Source organism: Pogoniulus pusillus, chromosome 36, assembly GCF_015220805.1.
Source record: "Pogoniulus pusillus isolate bPogPus1 chromosome 36, bPogPus1.pri, whole genome shotgun sequence".
NCBI classification, from domain to species: Eukaryota; Metazoa; Chordata; class Aves; order Piciformes; family Lybiidae; genus Pogoniulus; species Pogoniulus pusillus.
Window position 1 is genome coordinate 10,640,826 of NC_087299.1, and position 19,525 is coordinate 10,660,350.

The following is a 19,525-nucleotide window of genomic DNA, read 5'->3' on the forward strand; positions in this document are numbered from 1 at the left end:
TGAAATCTCTGGAGTAGGGTTAATCTTTTCCTCATATGAACCTGATCTAGCATGGTGTGAATGAGAATGGTCTGTTTAATTAGCAAATATTTGCCAGTCTGTTCTTAGTTTTTTATTGCTGTAAAATGGGAAATGCAGCTGTCCATTTTCAGTTTGGTTAAAGTTTGTCAATAAATTGGTGGGCAGGCCCACACATTTTAACCAATTCTAAATGTTTTTTCCTTTAAAATACACCATTCGATTCACAGCTTTTGTGAGGGCTTCATTTGCCTGGCATTGCTTCAGAGAAAGCAAATAGGGGTTTATGTTTAATAGCCTCAGAAAATTGTCAGGGCTGGAAGAGACCTCAAGGATCAGCCAGCTCCAACTCCCCTGCCATGGGCAGGGACAGCTCACACTAGATCAGGTTCCTCAAACCCCATCCAGCCTGGTCTTAAAAACTTTCAGGTATGGGGCTTTGACCACCTCCCTGGGCAAACTGATAGAATGATGCTACATTTCCACAGGAAAGCAGCTGAAATCTGGAACTTTACCATATAAAAACCTACATTGCTTTCATGGTTTTGTGCATATCACTATCACCTGAAGTATGAGACAAATTGAGGTAGGCTTGGCCTTCAGAGCTATAGTGGGCCATGAGAAAGAATAAAATCATGTAAATGCTTTAAACTTTTCATGACTTAAGTGAATTTTGAGGAGAGGATTGTTGGAATTCATATTAGTGAGCTTCATTTTCCTTATTGTGGTCTTAATATTGTAGAATGCTCTCCAGTCTGAGACAGACACATGTAATGATCTTAGGAAATAGGAACTGTGAATAGAAGATTTGCTTAAGTTAGATTACTTTTAACTACTGATTTGTGTGTTTTCAGGTGTCTGGGCAACAAAATCGATTTTAAAAGGCAAGAAGTTTGGACCATTTGTTGGTGACAAGAAGAAAAGATCTCAAGTTAAGAGCAACGTTTACATGTGGGAGGTAAGAAACAAATTGTGTATCACAGACTGGCAGGATTGGAAGGCACCTCAAGGATCACCTAGTTCCAACCACTCTGCCATGGGCAGGGACACCTTCCACTAGGTCAGGTTTGTCTCTAGGTCTGTATTTTGTGTCTAGCCTTTAGTTTTTAGAAATGGACATGTGAAACAACTGCCATCTATCTGCCATCACAGAGTTATTTATAGACATTTGGACTGAGCTGCCATTCTGAGTTACAAGGCTTTAAACTAGTGGCATTGTTGGAAATGGCAGGATCAATTTTCTTACATGCTGTCTGTGGGTCACTCCTCCTCTTGGGTCTGTTGCTCATAAAGCTTTGCTTTGTTGGCTCGAACCCTGTGTGATAGCCCTTCTGCAAGTAAGTGCTGTCAACTGCTCATGAAATTAGGGAAATGAGAAGGATATGGAATCCCTTAAGAAGCCACAGTGCTCCTCATTTAGCTCTTTGAGAAATAGCTTTGTTATGGGAATTGGTTTTGCTTTTGCAGCTTTTCTGTGAGTTCTCAACTGTTGCAGTATTTCTTGCGTTGCTCGTGTTTGGGTTTGCCTTAAAGCAAATACTGTCTGGACAGCTGAATAGCTCTTTAAGATCCACTGATAGTCATAAGACCTTGGATATTATGTGGCTTTCAAAATGCAGATGCATTCATCTGGGAATGAGTCCTCTCTGCAGTATCCTTAAGGAAGCTCATGACTACTTCAAGACTTCTTTAGTCTTTCCAAAGACACGGAGCAGATGACCTTGGCTAAGTGAATGGCTGAGAAGGGGAGGAATGGAGGAACTGTGGTACAGCACATTCAGAACTTGCTAGTTTACAGATTTTTAGGGTAAAGATATTGGTTGTAGTGATTGCTTCTTCTAGTTCCTGACATGGAAAACTGCACCTGCATAAAACACTGGCTGCATACACAAACCTTACTCTAGCTCCTGTAAGAGTTGATCTAGAACAGTTTTTCATAAATGAAAATTCCCATTGAGGAAAGTAATGAAGTGTTCAAGTCTCTTTGTTGCATTAGGCCAATGTTGTGCAAGCTCCACTGCATAAGCTATCTCCAGATTTGATCTGGTACAGGAACACTTAGTGAGATGGAATCAGTCAAATCAATTATTGACCTGGCAGTTGTTTGTCTCAGTGCTGGATTTTGAATGTTCTCAGTGGATGTGTCTTAATATTTTTGAGATTTGTTTTAAGGAATGATAGTTGCTGCAGAGTTTTAGAGTTTGCAGTGGAGGTGATCAGGAGAACCCATGCTAACTTTCAAAGTAGTTGTATGGTGCTTTCGTACTGGTTTGGGAATTAGGGGGTGGGGGGAAAGGCAGCTGAAATGAGGCCACGATAGTTCCACACGCTGATACTTGAAACCACTAAAGCATCTTAACCACTAGAAAATGTGGTTTGTGAAAGGCTGGTGGTATACAAGAGTGGTTAGACACACGGACCTCCAACTAGGAGACCAGCCTTTGCCATGAGAATCCCATTTGTTTTGTTAGTGAAGCCAGTCTGAAGAACAATTCAGGCTTCAAAAAGCTGATGTCTCCAGTCAGTGTTAGTAGTTTTGAGCTACCATGCTAGAGGTTTATTCTGAACGGTGAGTTTTGGGTGTCTGTATGCTTGCTATGTCGGAGGAGAGAAAGAGACTTGAACTTACTTTCATTTTCTGTGGAGAAAAGACACAGGTAGGAAAACAACAGCAAGGGACTGAAAAGTGAGGGGAAATTCTGCCTGCAGGTTCAGAATGAGTGGCACAACTGTGCTGAAGGACCTTTAGTGTTGTTTACAGGAATCACTTGAAGTCACAATGCTGTTTAGAGGAGTTTAGAGCTCCTTTCTCATCATGCAGGAGGCCTTTACACAGTGCTCTGTAAATCAGGACCTTTAACTGAACAGTAAAAAAGTCTTTTGTTTGTCCAGAAAACCCCAACATAATAAACTACAACTCCCACAGTACAACCCCTGCCTCTGCCTATAGCCTTTGTGTTATCTCTGGCCTTAGATAAGTGGTACATTGTATGGCTTTGGAATTTGCAGTGTTTTAGTGCTGTCAGCTGTCCATTTGCTTACTGCTGTTGCTGTCTCCTAGGTGTATTACCCCAACTTGGGCTGGATGTGTGTTGATGCAACTGATCCAGCCAAGGGGAACTGGCTGCGCTATATCAACTGGGCACGCTCAGGCAAGGAGCAAAATCTTTTTCCTCTGGAGATCAACAGGACCATCTACTACAAAAGTTTAAAGGTATCAGTGTCTGAAGAACCAGTTACTACTCTGTTATGTTTTATTGTTAATGCTTCCAATTGCCCTTTGTTCAGATTCTAATTTTGCTTTTTACTCTTTGCATTAACAGATTTTGAAACAGTTTATGAAATAGAATTCAAACATTGCAAATGGGCTGAGAGAGTTGGGGCTGTTCAGCCTGGAGAAAAGAAGGCTCCAGAGAGACCTCAGAGCAGCCTTTCAGTACCTGAGGGGGGCCTGGAAGAAAGCCAAGAAGGGCCTTCTTACAAGGGCTTGTAGTCATAGGGTGAGGGGGATTGGGTTTAAGCTAGAGGAGGGGGAGATACTTTACAGTGGAGGTGAGGGATTCTTTCCAGTGAAGCTAGTGAACCATGAACAGGTTGCTCAGGGAGGCTGTGGATGTCCCCTCCCTGGTGGTGTTCAAGGCAAGGTTCGATGGGGCCTTGAGCAACCTGGGCTAGTAGAAGATGTCCTTGCCATGGGAGGGGAGTTGAAACTAGATGATCGTTAAGGTCCATTCCAATCCAACCCATTATATGAATAAATTTTCTGTGCCTTGCATCACATCAGAAAGCCTGATTGTCAAGACACTTCTATAGGTTCATGAAACATTTTCCTAATTTGATACCATTCCACTTTAATTCAGGGAATAGGAGGCAGGAAAAAGGATGTATAGTTCCTGGAGCATTGTAGTTCCCAAACAAAGAAAAAAGGGATTCAACCACAAGCAATGGTAGAGTGTGCTAGTGTTGGAATACTGTGACTATGAGGTATATTTGCCAGCCAGCCAGTGACTTTTCTTCAGTGTTTATTCACTGAGGGCAGGCTTCCAGTGTGAGTTGGTAGCCAGCTTAGTTTTGTCTGGAAACTTCATCCTGAGTTAACTCTGCCATTACCCATAGCTACACTAGTTCATTAATGTAAATGTTTTGGCAGCTAAAAATTCTCTCTCACTGAACCTTTTGTGCAAAGATGTTAGTCCTGGTGAAGACCAGCATTCCCATGTTTCATATTTATTTACTGATACATAGTGCTGCACTTTGGAAAATAATTGCACTGCTAAGAGAGGCTGAGCACCACTTGCAGAATAACAAATACCTCTCCTTATCATCTGGGGTGTCTTTTTGTTTCTTTGACTGTCTTCTCTTGTGACTCGTGTTGGTCTTGCCACCGAGGAGGTGCTGCCAAGCAGCTCTTTCTACAGACTTTTACAGCAGCCTGTGAAGATCAGCTTTATTGCTTTAAAAATCTACCCGAGACTGGTTGTAGTGTGAGATTTTATTTTAGCATGTGAAGGGCTTCTTCAGAGACCTGCCATCAGCAGCCTTTATTTGCCCCTGCAGCAACCAGTTAGATGACTGTGTGCTGCAGGAGTGTGGAAATTTATGTTGGTGTCTGTGCCTTATGCTAGTTGGAGGGAGTGTTATATCAGAGATAGTGTTACCTCCAGACTGACTTTGCACAGAGGCTTGCTGCTGAACCTCGTAGAGGCCAGCATGGAAGCAGCAGCTATGAGCAGTTCTGGTCTTGGTTGTATCACAAATCAGGGCACTGGGAACTGAGCTGCTTCAGATCCATGGAGATGTTCCTGCCCTTTAGACTTAGTTCCAGAACACAGTGTGGCCATGCTCAAACTAGTTGTGCATGAGCCAGGTTGGGATGTATTAGTAATCCTGGCTTCATGCTGCTCAGAAGGAATCAAACTGTTTCCAAAAGCAAGTCAGTCCCGAGAGCATTGCATGGTTCTGCCATTTCTTGATTGTCACTGCAGCTGTGACACAGGTAACTTGGCAGGCAGTTTTAGAGGTGCCTGTGAAAAGGTCTGAGTTGCTTCACTGTGCTAAACTAAGTTACAGGGTAAAGCTTAACTTTGTTCCATATTGGGGTGATAAAGCTTGCAAGTCTGTAACAGTGTTTGCTCCAATCATTTCTGAACCGTCCATTTCAGTAGATTTGATTCTCTTCTCCCACCTATTAGAGGAGTGATGTGGAAGGAGAATTCCGACTTTGCTGATCAGTGATGATTTCTGAAGGGAAAACTTGACGTGAAATGGGACAGTTTTCGCTGCCATTAAACGTTCAGCTTGTCGACAGATCAGGTCAAGATTTAGCAGGTACCATTTTGTGTGAACCTGCACAAGTGAGCTGTTCTTAATACAAATTTTCAATAGGAAGTAGAATAGGAATATTTTAAATCCAGTATTCTATTCGTAGTCTTGGAATGGCTAATGCAATAAAAACCAAAAGAAGGCATTAAGAAAGCTTGTGTAGTGCTTTGTAAACTTACTACTTTAAGAGACAAGTTTTATAGTAACCAGGCTTTAATCAGTGCAAAGAAATTTGATTTTAAGCTGCAAGTAACCGACAGTATAGAAGTATAGAGGATATTTCAAATGTGTGGTCCCAAGGGCAAGTTACTACATTAAAGCATTTAAATCCTTGTGAGCTTCATCCACTTTGAATCATGAGTTGTTAAGATTTTCAGGAGCAAGCAGACATTCAACCTGGAGAAGAGAAGGCTCTAGGGAGACCTTAGAGCAGTCTTACAGTGCCTGGAGGAGGTTACTGGAGAGCTAGGAAGGAGTGATGGGATGAGGGAAGTGGATTGAAGTTTGAGAAGAGGAGATTTAGACTGGAGATGAGGAAGAAATTAGTGAAGGTGGTGAAACATGGGAACAGGTTATGGATGCCCCCTCCCTGGAGGGTGTTAAAGGCCAGGTTGGATGAAGGGGTTGGAACAGATGATCTTTAAGGTTGCCTTCCAACTCAAACCATTCTCTGAACCTATGAATAAATGTTGTTGTTGTATCAGCTTTTACTGTCCCATGCCCTAGAAACTGCAGGCAAAACACATACCTTGGGAAAAGAATTCCACTGCTTTGTGCTTTCTTTATGAAATACAGTTGCTTCTGTGTTGCTTTTTACTTAAAGGCTTGGTTTTGTCTCACCTTCTGTATCAGAGATTGTTGTTCTTGTGGCATTCATATCAGTTTTAGACTGACAAGACACCTTACTTACAACTGAGACAAAAGACAGCAGATAATAAATTGCATCTCAGAAGTCTTTCTCTTCCTACATACAATGTATTACAGTGTATACACTGCCCATTGCAAAACTGTAGTAAATTTACTAGCCCAGGTGTCTATCTACCCATGGTTCTTTCCTGATCTTTGTCTTAATTCCTGAATTCAGGGGAATTCCATTTGGTGATAAACAAATGTCACAGTTTTTATTTACCCCCAAAGGAGAATGAGGATGGCTGGTATCTAGGTTTTTTCCTGCTTTACCTCAAAGCATTTAAAATGCTGTCATGGATGTTTATTTTGTTTCCCAAGGTTTTCTTCAGCTTTTTGTGGGTTTCTGATTTGTAAGTTAAACAGGCTCCATTGCTAAGATAAGGAAAGTCCAAATTTGCTTGATGTAAAAGAAGCTCAAAACTACACAGAGCTTTCACTTCCCTGTTGTCTGCTGTAAATGAATAATAACAAGATAAACGCTTTAAGTGCACAAGCAAATATTTTTCTCTGCCATTTCTCTTCATCTTTACTTGACTGAGGATATTCATAGGTTGCTTTGCATATGCTTTTCCCAGGATATATGTATGAGAGTTGAGATATTTTGATGAAACAGCTTAAATTCATCATGGGTGTCCGGAAGTTCTTCCTTCTTCTCTCCAAATCATAGAGTGGTCTGGGTGGGAAGAGACCTCTGAAGGTCACCTAGTCCAACCCCGTCTGCACTCAGCAGGTCAGGTTGCCTAGAGTCCTGTTGAGCCTCACCTTGAGGGTTCCATCTCCAGGAATGGAACCCCAACTACCTCCCTGGATGGTTAAAATGAGGTCAGTGAATAGTGGTGGTCTGCACCTAGTGCAGGACTTCAGAATGGCAGAAGAAGGAAAATGGCAGTGAAAACTGTCTCAAAAAGTCTGCTAAAGCTTGGCTGTGAAACTGTCTTTAATTAAGGTGAAATGAACTTGTTTGTTTGTAATAAGAGTCTCCCTTTTACATAGTGTGAATTAAACACAAGTACTAGTGCCACAAACTGTCCACTGTGGTTACAGTTGGGGAGATAAGGCCACATCCAAAGGCACTTATTACGGTAAAATGCAATGTCTGTGGTGAAAAATAGACACTCATTTAATAAGGTCAGACAGGTCTGCACAGAGTGCATAGCAGTGCTCATACTTGTACATCAGGCTGAATTTTAGTCTGTGCTTACAGCTTCTTAGGCTATCACTTGCTAGGTTGTAATTCTTGAAAATAACAAATTTTGAAATGTAAGCCTTTTGGACAGAAAATGTTCAGATTGAGGAATGCTAAACGTTGTAGTTAGCACACCAGCAAGCATGAGGGAGTTACTCACCTAATGAGCACTTACAGAATGGATACTTTGAAACCAAACTATCCCAACCTGACACTAGCTGTCAGGTCCTTTTTTCCAGTTGTTAGATGGCATCATTGGGGAGAGCCAGCTGTGTGTCCTCTAGTATCACAGTTGTGGTGCAAGTGGCATTTGGTCAGTGTAGTATTTTTCTTGCTAGTGAGGGAGCTGGTTTTATTGTCTGGTTTTGAAGCTGCTGCATTTCATTTTAGCAAGCCCAAGGGTCAAGGGCTTAGTTTAGATTCTAGAGCTGTTACACCAAAATGAATTCATCACATTGAATGTTGTCTCCAACCATGCAGCTAACAAATTGCCTCCGTTGTTACCATCCGGTGTTTGCATTGCCTCCAGTTTTTGCCAGCTCTTTTCCCTGAGCGTGTATATTGTTTAGATGAGAAGTAGTCTGCATCAGACAGCTCCTCTTCATTGCTTGCTGCAAACCAGCTGCAAAATGGGACCATGCAAATAGGTTTAACCACAGTTTATTCTGTCGGCTCTCCAAAGCCGTGAAAGAAGCCAGACCGTGGGCTTTGCTTATGTTACAATGTAAAACGCTTAGCATAGTTGCTGGGATCTTGCATCTCTTGTTGTTCCAGTGTCTGGGGGTATGAAGATAATTATCGTCTTTATCAAGTGCTGTGAGGCATTCTGAAAAGTGCTTTAGAAGAGGCAAATGCTATCGTTCTTGATACAAAACTTCCCGTTGGGTTCAGACTTGAAATAATAGTGTAGAGCTACCTTTTGCTGTGATGCAATGACTCTGAAAGTAGTGCGTTACCGCCACAAACCCAGTGTGGCTCAAGGCCTCATTCAACCTGACTTTGAACACCTCCAGGGAGGTGGCATTTATGGCTCCCTAGCAGCCTGTTCTGTGTCTCACCATGCTGACTGTAAAGACTGTCTTCATAATACGCAGGTTATATCTCCTCTCCTCGGCTTCAATCCATTTTCCCTCCCCAGCTTTCTTGTAGCCCCCTTCAGATACTGAAGGCTGCTCTAAGGTCTCCCCAGAGCTGCCTCTTCTCCATGACTGCTAGTCTGAAAACCTGGGGGACTTACTGGCTTAAGTATTAACATTTTAGGATATTGATCAATACCAGTTTGTCTGGTTATTTCTCAGCTTGATAGTGAGGAAGAGAGCAACAATTGCAGTGATGCTTGCTCGGCTAATGTGGTCTTTCCTGTGAATTTTGGGAGTGGATAAAAACAAAATTGTAAGTAATGGATTAGGAATGGCCTCCAAGTTGTCATTGTTGTGATTAAGTGGATGTGTTAAAGATAGTGATTAGTTATTTTCCTCTATTTCCTTGAACTTACCGTGATATAGCTTAAGATTTTGCTCCAAATCCCAACTTTAGCAGGTGACTGAGCAGTTTATTTAATACTTTGTTAGGTGCATTTAGCTGGAGGAATGCTGATAGCTCCCTGAAAAAGAGTTAAACTGTAGTAAGTGTGAATATTTGTTCTCCATAGACACATTTATATTCTCTAATATATTGATAGACATATAAACAAATCATATAATATATTACAATACCTGTAAACTGTAGGTAGCACTAGTGCTGAACACCTGGGATTGACTGCTGTGAGCTCACTGTGGGCATTTAAATCAACGTCCCGGTTCGCGGCAAATCGGTATTGGAGGTGTTCCCGCGCATTGTTTCACGTCTGTTTAAGGACTGTGTAATTAAGGACCGGGGCCCGCCGGAGAAGGCCATTTTCTCGGTGCTGAGCTCCCCTCGCTGCGGGCGGCCAGAGGCCGGGGATCGCGGGGCTGCCGCTGGCCGAGCGCGGCGGAGCGGGGGAAGCTCGGGCAGTGCGCAACCTCCGGCCGCCAGGGGGCGCGGGCGACGGCGCCCTTGGCGCGCCGCGGGCTGCAGAGGCCACGGCCGTCGGCGCCGCCGCGGCCTCTCCCCCGCCCTGCGGCCCGCCGCCAACAAGCCGCCGCCTGATTGGCCCCGCGCCTCTCTCTTCTCTCTCGGCAGCCAATCGCGCCCGGCGAGGAGCTGTTGGTGTGGTACAATGGGGAGGACGACCCGGAGATAGCCGCCGCTATTGAGGAAGAGCGAGCCAGCGCCCGGAGCCGCCGGCACTCCCCGAAAGCCAGGAAAGGTAGGGCCCTCCCGCCGCGCCGCGCCGAGCCGCGGCCCTCCGCACTGCGCCGCGCCCGCGCCCCGCGGCCCTCGGCCATGGCGGCAGCGGAGGGGGCGACCCGCAAACTTTTGCCGGCTAGGCGACGACGGCGGCCGCCGTGACCTTCCCGCGCCGCCGCCTCCGGAGCCAGAGGGAGGGAGGGAGAGAGGGAGGGGCGGCCGAAGGAGGAGGCCGAGGGGCGAAACATGGAAGTTGTGATGTCTGCCGGCCCGCCTGGGAAAGTTGGCCGGGGCGGTGTGAGAGGCGCGGGGCTGCTCTCTACAAGCGGGAGCTGCGCGGCGAGGGAAAATGTCTCCGCAGGGAGCTGGGCAGCGCCGCTGCGGCCGGGGGGCTCTGCGGGGCTGGACTTCGGGATGGGAATGCCCTTTGCGCAACAGCGTGCAAGGTTGTGTCAGCCTGCCGAAAACTATCAACTTTGTGTGGGTGGGGAGGCTGCTAAAATTACTGCAGGCAGAGAGAACAAGTGAAGTGTGCCCGAGGAACGAGCTCAGCTACGAGCGAGGAGTGGCGGTTGTTTTTCTTCACTGTAGCCGAGCGCTGCTGCATACAGAAAACTGGGGCTTTGTGATTTTCGGTAGGCTTCAATTCCTTGTTATCTTCAGGGCAGTGGGGATCTTGTTGCCTGTAAAATTCAGCTGGCAGCGTGAAAGCCTACTTTTGGCGGATTTTGTAAGAGGGGGAAAGATGTGAGAGGCGTTTCGTGGGGGTTTAGACGCATTAGTCTTTGTGCAAATATGTGTGTCAAACCTGGCATACATTATGTTTTCCGTGGCTAATCCAACAGCAATGTATTTTACAGTGCATGTGCCTCCACGCACGGCCTTATATAACTGACATTTTGCCTACTGTTTTAGGCCAAAATCACAATAGCAGCTATTGCTTACAGAGAGTAAGTGTAAAAAGGAAGTATTTACTGTTGTACCACAAATGTATTGATTCCTCTTGTATGTGAATATATGGCTTTTAGAATCCTCTGAAGGTTGCTGATGAACCGAAAAAGGAAAGGAGATAGTATTTTAAATGCCATGATTGCAAAAGAATTTTCAAACTTCGCATTTAGGGCCTGATCTTCATGCAGTTAACTGTAACTCACATTGGGAGCAAGGTTAGATGTTTAGGAGAACAGTTTCAGAATGGTGGAGAGGTCTGTGAGAAAAGTGCTGCAGCACAGTTGGTTGAACAGTAATTTGTAGGTTAAGCTAATACAAACTGAAATTCAAGCACTGTTTTTTTTCTTTTTTAAACTTTGCTTCCCCGTAGTGAATAGCATATTTAATACTTACAGAAATAACTCTTGGTAAATTAAAGGCCATGTTATGCTTTTTCCTAAACGTGTATAATCTTAGCAAGTAGAATTTGTGTGCCTGTGATTTACCTGAAAGGCTAGAAAAACAGCTTGAAAGAATTTGATTAGATTATAAATCAGAAAAGCCAGACAGAATAATTTCTAAGGTAATTTTCCATGGCATGGCAGCTTTATTTGCATTCATGAAGTTTATAGGTAAAAATAGCATAAAATAATTTGCTGCTTCTTGGGTTTTGGTTTTATGCTGTTTTGTAGGTTTAAAGTGTTGGGAGATTTTACAGATTTCAGACTGTCATATTTAGGAACAATGTGTATTGCCCCTCATTTTATAAACAAACTCTGAGCTGAGGCTGACAAATACTTAAAAAATCCAGCCCACAAACCAGCAGGAACCAACCCCAAGTGCAGTATTGATGATACATTTTAGACTAACCAAAAATTACCTATCTGCACACTTATGGTCTTGTATAATGAATCAGAAACCCCAAGTTTTTAGTATTTAGTTGCCCTGAAATGTTTGGATTACAGTTTGATGCTGTGAAAGATGAGGCAGTTCACAGTATGTGCTTTGTTCTTGTTTAATACATGTAGTTTGAGACTGTATAGTTCTATTTTTAGGAGGTGGCATTGGAATTGTTTTTACTCCTTTTCATCTACTCTCAATTATTTCAGTATTTGTGGTAACATCTGCTAGTATTTGCAATTCACAGGCAATTTCCTTACAAGAAGCATAGTATTTTCGCTGCTGATTTGATGTCAGTAGCTGCAGTTAGGCTTCCAAAATGGTTTCTGCTGCTGTACCTTCTTTTTGGAGTTGAGGCTTTTTTTGAAGATCAAGATTGTGAGGAGCATGATTTAAAAGTGATTAAAAAATTATTACAACTCCTATGATAAAAGAGGAGTAGGAAGAGAAAGATCTTGTGACTTCACTTTACGCATGTGAAAAATAGACTGTATAAAGAAACCTTTTGGATTAAATATGAGTTTAAGGAGCTTGTTAGAGTAGCTTGCCTAAAGAGATCAGTTATTTATTTATTTTTCTTCCTAAACTTTGTTTTGGCCTGTGTTGCAGGTTGTCATCTTACACATTGAGGAGAAAATAGAACTCAGTAAGAGCTGCCAAGTTTGAGCAACTGTGAATGAGTGTGTCCTTTAGAAACACATTTTCCAGAAAAGTAAACTGGCAGCTTAGTACCTTAGAAATGACTGGGCAAGACAGTGTTTGAGAAGTGTATTGTGATTCAGTTATTCAAAGCATGCAGCTATTAAATAGCTTGTAATTAGCCTGTGTTCAGTAAAGCAAACATACTTCTGAATTTTTAATGCGTTTTGGGCTTTGTCCTTGGGACAGTAAAGATATCTATAATTTGACATACAGTCTTGGTTCTGCAGTGTGCTTAATGAACACTATATCAAAAAGAAAGTGACTGTTTCACAGGTCTTTGATGTGTTTTGCCCAATCAATCAAGGCTTTTATTAGTGTAAAACTTCATATTCCTCTCACACTGTCTATTCAGATTGTATTACCCTAAGAGCTAGACCCTAATATATCTCTAAAATTGAGATGACATTTAACAATCAGTAGCTGACAGAGTCAGAATAGACAAAAAGTACAGCACAAACTGTTTTCCTTGACCTTGATATGACCTCTCTTTGCAAGTGATTATGGACACAAGGTTCATAATCTCCTTTAGAGCATATTTAGGATGGCACCTGGCATTCTCCTTGTGTCCCGGCTTCTGTTTGCTGAAGGTTATGCCTCAGTCATTTCTCACAACTTGCTTGTTCTCTACTTGTACAACTTCTTCAGCAGTTCAGTCTTTTCTGTACTTTTGTTCTTGTAGTCTGCGTCCAAAGCACTCTATCTCCCAGGTGTCAATGTTCAGTTAGTTGCTGCCTGGCTTTCATATCTGGAGTAGATATTTTCCATCTTCTACCATACACAACCTTTTAGGAAGCCTTGATCTCCCTGTCTGAGATAGGGGTGTTGGAACTAGATATCTTGAAGGTATCTTCCAGCCCAAATCATTCTAGGATTATATGGCAGCTCAAAAATCTCTTCTTGGAGGAAGAAAGATTCTGATGTTACACAGAAAGAAGGTTTGCTCTGCTACATGCTTGTGACTAATATAATTTTAAACCCCCTTTTTTAGAGGGGATTGAGAAGATGGTAATGTTTTACTTCCCCCGTGCTTATGTCTGTCTCTGGGGTAGTACTTCCATGCTGTGCTGTTAGCTGTATTTGTCTTAGCTGAATTCCACTTAGTACTTTATCCAAGTAACAAAATCCAGTAGCATAATTGATACTGTTGTCTGGACTGAGTGCTGCATCTGCTGCTTTTGTATCTTCTCTCTACAAAGTCAGACTGTCAAGGGGTGGGTGAAAAGTCTGTCATTTATTTAACCAAAAGCACATGCTGCAGAATGCAACTTGAGTGGAAACCTGTCATGAGACCAAACGACCTCCTGAGAATCCCAGCTCTGTCACCTCTTAAAACAGAGTTCTCTGTTGCAGGCAGAACACCTGAATAGGGTTCACTTCTGTCTTGGAGAGCCTCTGGTGATTATTCTAGTACAGTTCTAAAGTCTCAAACCACTGCCAGTAAATCTTTTGTGACTTTAGCACCCTGAATGGCTCTGTTACTGTCAGACTGCTGCTGGTTGTGGGGGTTCTTACAGATTTTGGGGAGAGCATGAGCTCTATGCTAACTCCTAGGAAATAATAGTGCCCCAGGTACAATGTGAGATGAAGATGGGTGAACTATGAATCAACTACCATCTGTTAGAAATAATTCTGATGCCTTGGTTTATATCTGCCTGAAAGCAAAGTGCAACCATTTCTAAATAAATGCTATGGTAATACATTACACTGGATTTTCTTGGGTCTGTAAGCATGACTTCTGCTGCAGAGATGGGAAATGGAAGGACGAAATAAGCAGGTTAAATTTTGTGGTAGTAGAAATGCTTAGCCTATGAAAGCATTAACAAAAAACCTTTCTCAGTTCCAAATTAGCTGTGCTTGAGGGTCATATAAATATGCATCCTGTTTACAAAAGGTAGGCCTTGGATTGCCATCTGGATGTCATCACAAATGGAAATCATGGGCAAGTGATTGCCAGGTTCTTAAGTTATGTGAATTTATTAGACTTGTTCTTGAAATACATTGAAAAAAAGAGATGTTGAGGTGCTGGAATGTGTCCAGAGAAGGGCAGCAAGGCTGGGGAGGGGGCTGGAACACAAATCCTGTGAGGAGAGGCTGAGGGACTTGGAGGTGTGCAGCCTGCAGAAGAGGAGGCTCAGGGCAGACCTCATTGCTGTCTGCAACTACCTGAAGGGAGGCTGTGGCCAGGTGGGATTGGTCTCTGCTGCCAAGCAAGCAGCAACAGAACAAGGGGACAGAGTCTCAAGTTGTGCCAGGGCATGTCTAGGTTGGATGTTAGGAGGAAGTTGTTGTCAGAGAGAGTGATTGGCATTGGAATGGGCTGCCCAGGGAGTTACTGTCCTTGAAGGTGTTCAAGCAAAGCCTGGCTGGAGCGCTAAATGCCATGGTCTAGTTAATTGGCTAGGTCTGGGTGCTAGGTTGGGCTGGATGATCTCGAAGGTCTCTTCCAACCTTGTTGATTCTATGCTTCTAAGTTTATTTCCATAGAGAAAAGAGCTTGTGAGAAGAAGTGGTTGACTATCAATTGAAATGTAGCTTACAGAAGGATGATAAAAGTTCTGTAAGTTGTGTGTTTGTGACAAGGATAACATGAACTGATTTTCTTATCTAAGTTCTGTTTCCAGTGGATTTAATGGTAAACTGTGAGGAACTTGGGGCTTCAAAATTTCTTAGCTGATGGCTGGGATAAAACATGGGGAAGATGAAGGTCAACAAAATCATCTGGAACAAAACCTTAAAAAGAGATTGACTTTGCAGTTCTCTTTCCTGACAAGAATTGTGTGTGTAACTCCAGTTAAATGTTGCACTTGGGATGTCAAAGGATCTGTGTGTCTGTGGCAGCCTCTATCTGGTGAATATCTAGTACATTACACAGAATGGTAGTGGTTGGAAGGAACCTCTGGAAATCATCTATTTCAGGGCTTCTAACCGGTGGAAATTTTCTTCTTTGCCTCATTAAAGGACCTCTTTAAATAGGGACTTGTGTAGCTTTAAATTCTCATCTACGCTTGTGCAGCAGCACCCCCAGTTCCTGAGATAGCTGCTGCTGCTCTGAGCTTTCCTGAGCAGCGGAGTGATTCATTCCAGCCTTGCTCCTGCCTACGGGTTTAAGAATAGAAGGTAAGCCTTCATTTCAGAGGTGAAATGAAATAAAATAAATCTATATTTTAAAAAACAGATATAGTTCAGTACTGAATTTCATGACTTGACCCCTTAAACTCCATATTGCCATGTATAAACCTCTGGAAATAGGAGGCCTTAGCACATTCAGCTGTTTTCTATGTTATTAAGAAACGTCAGTATTTCTGCTTCAGTCAGGTTGTATCATATTTATGTGAACGTTGGGAAACTTGTTTACTCACCTGCTGTAATTAGAAGGTAGGGGCAGGCCGCGAGGTCTGGTTCTGCTTCAGAAGCCTTGGCTATGCTGTTGTGTATACACTCCCCTGCCAAGCCTCCTGTTTCCATGGCTGGTAATGGCAATCCACAGGTGCTTTTGGTGTGCTCTGGGCAGTTAGGACTGTCGCTGCTATCAGGATGTCACAGTAGGTATTTCTTCGGGTAGTGGGATTAGTCATTATTGTGTTTGGGGTACAGGGGCCCTCAGCTTTGTCTGTATAAGTGTCAGCCTGGTGATGCCAGTAAGAAAGCAAAGCTTCTTATGAGAAGAATTTAGTGAAGGGTTTGAAGGTAGACAGGAAGACAGTGTAAGAACTTGGTGCTGCTTATCAGATCTTTGTTAAAACAAGTGCTACAAGCACCTTACATGCTCTGTTACTTTAGCTCTCTTTCTTTGTCCTTAACGATATGGCCTGCATGATGGTAGGCATGTTTCTAGCTACTAACTTATTTCTGATTAGAGCAGATGTATTTGTCTAATATAAGAATGTTTTTCTTGGGTTATACACATTCTAAAATGTGTATTTTTCTTTATACTTTTGCCTTTTCATCCACTCGTGCTTAGACTCTTTCCAAGTTTAAAAAAAATATATCTAGGCCACAATTGCAGCATTTCCAAGCAGATTTGCTAATGCTGTCTTCAGTTATGTAGCCTACAGTGGGAAGTACAATAAGGTACCAGTCAGCTTTCCAGTATTAATCAATTCTTTTCTACTGATAAGAGTTAGCTTTGAAGCTGTGAGTGACCTGGAAGAAAAGCAGCTTGATATCCCAAAATTAAGTCAGTGTTTTGAAATGGTTCTCTTCCTTTTTAAAAAAATATTTCTTTAATTTTCCTGAAAACAAGTTAAAAGCTACTAGGCTTCTTTTGGAATGTTACTTAGAGGAATATTTTGTGTTGGGATTTTGCAAAACTTCTGTAGCATGTTCTATTCTGAGCTGTTTAAGTGCTTCTGTGTAGAAGATTCAGAGAAAATGTGGTGGTGGTTGTTAAGAGAAAGAGCTTTGAGATAAATAGATCTGGAGTTTGTTTCAAAATAGGAAGAGGATAAATTCAGGAGGGAGATTAATGCTGGCAGAATAGAAACTGGTCTCCACAGTGAAACAAGTACTTTTTTTGTTCCCTTAAGTGATTGTGTTATGATTTAGAATTGTCCTGTTGCTTGTACAAGAAAACTCAAAGATTTACTGACTGCATTACCTCTATCAAAGTTCTTGAGTTTGCAGCTGCAAAGAGCTCTGGGTGACTTAGATTCACATGAATAATGTTGAAGTCTTTTGCTTTACCTCAGGTTAAGTCAGGGATTTACCAGACACTTCTGTTTATGGTTTCCGTACCCTCCTGTGCATTCTGCTACTTAATTTTTATAATTGAAGCCTCTGGCTTTTCTGGTGAGTACAAGGGAAGGGCAATGATTTCAGTGTATTCTTATTTATCTCTAGATGAACTATGCCTCAATTTAGTGGAGGCTCTTAAGTTCCGGTAATGAATCTTTCATACCTCTTAATTTTTACTGCCTTTCTCTATATGTTTTCTTTTTACGCTTCATCTCTTCACAACCGTTTGAACAATATTACTCATTTTGGTTCTGTATCATTAACTTTACTGAACTTTTTTCTCAGTGCTTGTTTTTATTACAAGTTGCCATTATTTTCTTCAGCCATTTATTTCACTTGACTTGTTTACAGGGAACATCTTATTTTGAGGATTTGTCTACAGAAACTCTGTGTAATTTATTATGCAGTGGTAAACATGCACATCTAAGTGTGTGTGCACAGAGCTTTGATAGCTGGTTGGTTGTGGTAGGAGATGCAGACTCTATTTGTGTGTGTGACTGAGAGCTGTGTGCTTTAGTCGAGATCTTCTCTATCAGGTGGTTCGTGGTTGTAGAGTCCCTCTGAAGGTTCATGTCACTGGATTACAGAAGGTCACAGTGGTTTTGCATTCCACTTCTTGACTAGTGAGTACCTTTTCCAAACAAAAAGGAAAAACGGTTGTGAGGTCAGTGTATTTATTTCTTTTTAAATCTCAAACAGTCACATTTATTTGGTCGTTCCTGCCAAAGGCTTTACGCAGACTGACAGCAGTGACTTTGTTCTGAGTAGTTCTCACTGGCCTACACTTGCTGTGTCAAGTTCCTCAAGGAAACGTTAGAGCAGGCTAAGTTTTTACTCTGGTTTAACAGTTATTTCAATAAGACTCACTGGTATTTCAACACTCGTAGCTAAGAAATTAGATATCTGGTCATCAAATATTTGCTTACCTTTTATGCACTTCTCTCCCTGGACTAAGCAAGCATGATACTTAACTTTTATCACAAGTTCATCCAAGTCACTTGGGATGGAACTTTCAGAAGCACTTAGGATCATACCAGAGTTGCTGTCAAGAGTTAATTTTGGTGTCACACTTCCTATCAGTGTTCTGCAAGAGCATGTCATAGCCTATGATTAATGCTCTAGAACTTCAAAGAGGCAGTATTATTTAATGTGGTGATGGACATCAAGTTACTCTAGTGAGAGTATTGTAATAGCTGAAGATCAATCATCTTGATTGGTACTCCTGAAAAATGCTATGCAAATGGGTACTCAGGGCTCACATGAGTCTAGGTGATTATGGATCTTGTTTTATGTGGCCACCTGTAAGGAAAGCTGGACTGGTGAATGGGAAAGGCTGGATGTGTTTGGCTCGTTCATACAAATTCTGGCAAATTTTCTTGTACATCACCATTATTCAGAGCCAGGTCCAATGCAAACTTCCTTATGTTGCTGCCAGTAAAAGTGGAGATTGACGTTTCTGGATAGTAAACAATGGTGTAAAGCAGGTCAGCTGCAGTGACAGCTGAGCTCTCTTCAGTGTTTGCACCAGACTGCTGAAGTGCACACCTTTGCCATAGTCACACTCTTCAAAGGGAATACATATGTGATACTGCTGCCAAACCAGAGCTGCCTTGGGCTCTTACTGAGAGTAGGTCATACCAAGTTTCAGTGATTTCAATTTAAAAATGGCCTTTCCTGCAAAGTGTTTTGTTTCAGGTGGAGAGCAGACCTTTTCCTTTTGGATCTTAGGGACTCTTGGCAGGGATTGCCCAAGCCAAGTGGACTTTGTGTCGAAGCTTTGGTCGTAGCTACCAAATCCTTAACTGTTAAGTGTCAGCCTCCAGTCTCTCCACTCTCATAGACCAGGGTGATGTTTTTTCTGGATCCTTGCCTATGAATGTAAACATCCAAGTTGCTTCACAGTGACGTTTTATCTTTTCTGTTTTAGCTGACATTTTATCCTATGAAATGGTGTGCAATGAAACGAGCTATGGGCAAAAGGCTTCAACTTGAAAGTCTAATTTGATCTGAACAGGTTAGTCTTGAATGTAGCAGTTAACTGAGCAGAAGACCAGTAGGTTTGCGGTGACCATGGGATTTGTTTTTGCTTTATTTGAAAAGTGGAGGATGTTGCCATTCCCTGTGGTGAATTTACAAGCCTGTTGACCTTTCTTGTGCTCACAGAACGAGCAGATACCAGTTTGCTGTTGTGTGGTTTTGGGCAAACTATGTATTTAGTAACTTCTGAAGTCGGTTCTGTCGAGTGCTGACTGTTGCTGTTGTCCTGTAGCACTCTTTGACACCTTGAGAAACACACTGGTAGGGTAGATGAAGCATTGCAGTTCCTTTGAAAATACGATTGAATAGATCTTCTGTTATCAGAGAAGACTGGGAAACATTTCTCTGTAAAAAGATTAGTGGGCTGCAGCTGTAATGAATGAAACATTTGGTCTCACAGGGAAAGCTGAGCAGGTCTGTCACAGTTAAACATGGTTTGGGGGCTGTATTGTACACTGAAATAATGAGTTTACGTTGTCTGCTTTTACTCTGTTAGAAAGGACCTGCAGTGATATG

The 19,525-nt window shown here is 42.4% G+C and overlaps 1 protein-coding gene across 3 annotated transcripts in view; it reads left to right on the forward strand.

Moving 5' to 3' along the window:
• PRDM2 (PR/SET domain 2) overlaps positions 1 to 19,525 on the forward strand; it is a 56,678-nt gene that overhangs the window by 15,165 nt on the left and 21,988 nt on the right. For all 3 annotated transcript variants that reach the window (XM_064172195.1, XM_064172193.1, XM_064172192.1), the window contains exons 4-6: positions 873 to 976; positions 3,080 to 3,232; positions 9,599 to 9,725. In XM_064172195.1, the coding sequence (XP_064028265.1) occupies positions 873 to 976; positions 3,080 to 3,232; positions 9,599 to 9,725 (384 nt within the window). The remainder of the gene's footprint in view (positions 1 to 872; positions 977 to 3,079; positions 3,233 to 9,598; positions 9,726 to 19,525) is intronic.